Here is a 4,681-nt window from a genome sequence, read left to right on the forward strand (position 1 = left end):
GGAAGAGATGGTATTATAAGGACAGCAACAATTCGGACCAGAACGGGTAAGATTAACCGACCAATACAAAAGTTGCATTTGTTGGAAGAGTATCGTGAATCAATACCATCTCAACAATTACCTTGTGTCCGTGAAGAAACTCGCAAGGAAGAAGATCGACCTCGAAGTGTTCAAGAAGAGAATGTCAGTTCGCCATTGGTTGGGGAGGATGTTGGGGCCCAGCAGCGGAAAAGCAAATATGGCAGGATAATTAAACCGGTCAAGCGATAAACAATATTACCTTTTAATTGAACTCTTTTGAATTTTTTTCATATAAGTATAAGTCGCCGTGTGAGGAGCGAAAAACAATATATAAGTATAAGTCGCCGTGTGAGGAGCGAGAAACAATATATAACTATAAGTCGCCGTGTGAGGAGCGAGAAACAATATATAAATATAAGTCGCCGTGTAAGGAGCGAGGAACCTTGTATAAAATAATATAAGTCGCCGTGTGAGGAGCGAAGAACATTGTATTGTATAATTCTAAGTCGCCGTGTGAGGAGCGAAGGATTTGTAATAAAATAGCTTAAAAGAATAAACTATCGAATGAAACAACTTCTTAATAGCTTCAACAACAGCGAGTGCTTCCCGTTCCGTAGTGCTATAGTTACATTCAGCCTTACTGAGTTGCCGACCGCCGTACACGATGACAACGTCTCGCCCTTCGATGTTCTGACCGAGAATATAGCCGAGTCCGGTTGCACTGGCATCAACATGTAGTTGAAAGGGTTGGGAGAGATTTGGGTACGCCAAAATCGGTGGTGTAACCAGGGCGTTCTTCAGGCAATTAAAGGCTCTTTCACATGACTCATCCCACTTAAATGCGGTATTCTTTCTGGTCAACCGAGTGAGGGGAGCGGCAATTGATGAAAAGTCTTTCACGAACCGGCGGTAGTAACTTGCAAGGCCAATAAAAGCACGAATGTCCTTTACACTTCGAGGACGAGGGAAGTCACGTACCAATTGTGTTTTCTCGGGGTTAGGTTGGATCCCATGTTGGGAGATAAGGTGACCAAGGAAAGACACAGATTGTTGGCCAAAGAAACACTTACTCGGATTCAAAGTAAGGTTAGCCGCTCGTAGACGATCGAGAACTAATCTTAGGCGGGAAAGGTGTTCGTCGAATGTGCAAGAAAATACGATAATATCATCCAGATATATTAGGCAGATGTTCCCGTCCAATCCTTGGAGTACTTGGTGCATTAAGCGTTGAAAGGTGGAAGGCGCGTTGCACAGACCGAAAGGTAGCACACAGAACTCGTACAAACCCGATGCCGTGGCGAAGGCTGTGTACTGTTGAGATGATTTGTCCATTTCGACTTGATGATAACCGCTACGAAGGTCGAGTGTACTGAAGTATTTGGCTCCAGAGAGAGCATCTAAAGCATCATCTACTCGTGGAATTGGATAGCTGTCCTTACGTGTAACCGAGTTGAGCCTACGATAGTCTACACAGAAACGGGATGAGCCATCTTTTTTCTTGACCAGGACAACTGGAGCACTCCACGGACTATTGGAAGGTTGGATCAAGTTTGCATGCAGCATTTCTTGAACATGGTTTTCAATCTCTCGTCGTTTGGTGTGGGGGCCCTGTATGGAGGTTGGCGAATTGGGGGACTAGGCCCGACATCAATTCTATGTTGGACCAGGTTTGTTCGACCCAAGCTTTTGGTTGAATGAGACAGGACGTCGGAGTATTCGATAAGCAGTTCTGAGAGGGCTTGTTTCTCAGGGTTAGACAACACGGAGTTGGTCAGGTTGGGAAAATCAGAGGGCGTGGCTGAAGCGGAAGTTGGGCTTTGTGGGGTTGGTGTTCTAGGTGGGTCTTGCAGATCAGCGAAATCAGATTGGTGGATTGTGCTTGCCAAGGGGTTGATAATAGGTAGTGAGGTGCTTCTCTGAGTTGTCGTGGGTAATCCTGTACATGACATAGGGGTGGGCGGATCAGTAAGAGGTGTGGTCTCGAAATCTTTTTGTGTGAACTGTCCTAATGTGGCACCACGGAAGATTGTAACAGGCTCATCAGTTGGATTTAGTAACCGGAAAGGGATATTTCCTTGTATGTCTGGGCATACCAGGGATGCTGCACCAGCTAGATGGTATCTGTTGAGGAGTCTCTCTCCTGGCTCAATTAAACCAATAACATTATTTGTTATCTGACCAACAGTTGCTGGAATGACAGCTTCGCAATGTGCATCAATTACTTGGGTTTGACCACATTTAACGGGCAAGGAGCTGGGTGGGCAATTTTCATCCGCAAACATGAGCACATTGTCACCCAAAAATTCAACGGTATGGGTACCCATATTGATGATAGCACGGTTTTGTTGCAGAAAGTCGCGACCGAGAACGGTAGAATAGCTAAGACCGGACACTACATAGGCGCTGCAGCTGTATTTTGTATGCCCCAAAGTGAGATCAAAGGTCACAACGCCTTCAATTGGTATGTGAGCACCGTTTGCCGTTTTGACCGATCGGAGCACTTCACTATTTTCTAGGGGTGTTGATGTACTTAAAACTTTATGGTAAAATTCTGTACTGATTACTGTCACAGCAGCACCAGTGTCCACAAGAACTTGTATAGGGGTTAGTGATACAGTACCATTAATCAAAACATTACTGAATTGGGTTGACTGATCCAGGACATTAGTTGATGGGGAAATGGATGGAACTTCCGATCTATCACGTACATTTGGCACTGGGACTTTAGGGGAAACATTAATATCTCTAGGTAATGTAGAGGGTAGAAGGGGTGGTTGTGTTTGTATAAACTGACTTTGTTGGCTGGGTTGGACATGTGGTGAATAATGTTCATTGAAATGTCCACTCGTTTGCCAAAACGTGTCTGGATAAGAGCTGTTGTGATATCGATTTGGTGGGGAATATCCAGTTACTTGCGGGCCCCCCTGTGTCCCCATATGGAAGGCCCTTGGGAGTTTAAATACCCAGCATTATTCTCAGGATGTGGTGGTGGTGCTAAGGGATACTGATAGTTATGATAAGGGGGCTGGGGAGGAGGGACATAGCGACTTTGGGGGCGGATTGATAAACGGGACGTACCTGCTTCCTTGCAATACCTTGCAACATGCCCAACTCTTTGGCAGGTATTGCAGATTGGCTGCCCGTCCGTTGTTCGAAGGTTTCGTCCTCTGCTGTCTCGCCGGGGATATCTGTTTCCTACGCTGAAATCCTGTCGGTCTGTTGGGGCATTTTGTGGTGTGTCTTTCCTGATTTCGTCTCGAACTGCTGCTATGATATCCCTTTTCATGGCGTCGATATCCTGGGTAGAGGGAGTCTGAACAGGGGGATAATTGGTTGAAATAGGTGCTACTGTGGATGCTCGTGGTCGGTCAATAGTGGACATTAAAAGTTGCACTTGGCCCTCGAGCTCTGCTAGGCGTTGTCGTTCTCTGAGGTTATCATTAGAAATTGTTTCTACTTGTTTCTCTGAAGCTTTTTTCTCATTTAGGAGATCATGTATCTGATTTATTACATTATTTGGAGCAGGTAACTCTGCTTTGCCACATTTTGTACTTCTGCTGACAGTATCTTTCAGGCGCGCCAAGGATTCGGCTTCCTCAAATGTTGTTGGGCGGTTCAAAATGACATGCGATTTTAACTCGTCGTTTAGTCCTGATATGAAACAGTTCATTCTGTTGGTGTCATTAAGTCCAAGTCGGCTGCATCTACGAATAATGTCCTCTGTGTAACTGTTAAGGCTTTCGCTCTTACCTTGCTTTCGGTCATTTAATTGTTGTCTCTGAAGGAACTCTTCGTTTGGTGAAGCAAATCGCTGTCGAAGGGCCGTTATTAGACTAGCATAATTGTTCCTTGTCTCGTCTGGTACCGTATGTAGCCATGCCAACGCTGGGCCTTCAAACAATAGCATTAATGCAGACAGTTTCTTGGCGTTTGTCCAATTATAAAACTTGCTGTATCGTTCAAATCTTTCGATAAAGTCGGTAATATCCTCATACGAAAACCCACTGAAGGATTTTGGGCGAAAAAATGACGATGATGATTGTCCTTCAATGGCAGCTTGCATGGCTGCCATCTGCGTTCGTAGTGATTCGACCGTTTCTTCGACGTTTCCGGCTTCTGGAATGTCAACTATAGCGTCCCTTTGCATCGTTCCTTTTGACGGCTGTGCTTTGTATTTTGTAAACAATACGTTCTCGGCGGGGTCACCAATGTTATGATATTAAATTATACTGTCACACGTAATGTTATGCTCTGTTTTATTATCATAAATATGCGTCTAAAATACTCAATTCGTCAATACTTGAATCACATATCTTCTTCCTAGCCTCAAAACAAAATCTCCTCATGGTCCGTACTTTTCCCAACTTTTCCCCACTACACACCTAAAAATCTCACATCTTGTTGACAACTTGTTAGCTCAACAAGCTTGTAGCAAGCTTGTTGACAAGTTGTAACAAGCTTGTTGAGACAACAGGTTGTAGCAAGCTTGTTGACATCAAGCTTGCTACAACTTGTTGGCTTGCAGACTTGTAGCAAGTTGTTGGAACAACTTGTTCCAAGCTTGTCGACAACAAGCTGTACCAAGCTTGTTGGAGCAACTTGTTGACAAGTTGTTATAGTCATCAAGTTGTAACAAGCCTGTCACAACAAGCGTGTACGA

At 44.6% G+C, this 4,681-nt stretch overlaps 1 protein-coding gene across 1 annotated transcript; it reads right to left on the reverse strand.

Annotated features, from left to right (window-relative positions):
• Window positions 1-796: 796 nt before the first annotated feature.
• LOC114541496 lies at window positions 797-4,392 on the reverse strand. The gene is made up of 2 exons (XM_028561412.1): window positions 3,100-4,392; window positions 797-2,161 (listed from the first exon to the last, which is right to left on the reverse strand). The coding sequence occupies exons 1-2, from the start codon at window positions 4,166-4,168 to the stop codon at window positions 1,566-1,568; spliced, it is 1,665 nt and encodes a 554-aa protein (XP_028417213.1). The 5' UTR covers window positions 4,169-4,392; the 3' UTR covers window positions 797-1,565.
• Window positions 4,393-4,681: the final 289 nt, after the last annotated feature.

This window comes from Dendronephthya gigantea, unplaced genomic scaffold (assembly GCF_004324835.1).
Source record: "Dendronephthya gigantea isolate DGI-Jeju-01 unplaced genomic scaffold, DenGig_1.0 000295F, whole genome shotgun sequence".
NCBI lineage: Eukaryota > Metazoa > Cnidaria > Anthozoa > Malacalcyonacea > Nephtheidae > Dendronephthya > Dendronephthya gigantea.

What these genes read in the sequence shown, in the direction of transcription:
- LOC114541496 (XM_028561412.1), bottom strand. Translation starts at nt 4,168, where the DNA reads ATGCAAAGGGACGCTATAGTTGACATTCCAGAAGCCGGAAACGTCGAA. An exon ending in AAGGTATTGCAAGGAAGCAG is followed by an intron (nt 2,162 to 3,099) that starts GTACGTCCCGTT and finishes TAATTGAGCCAG; the next exon opens with GAGAGAGACTCCTCAACAGA.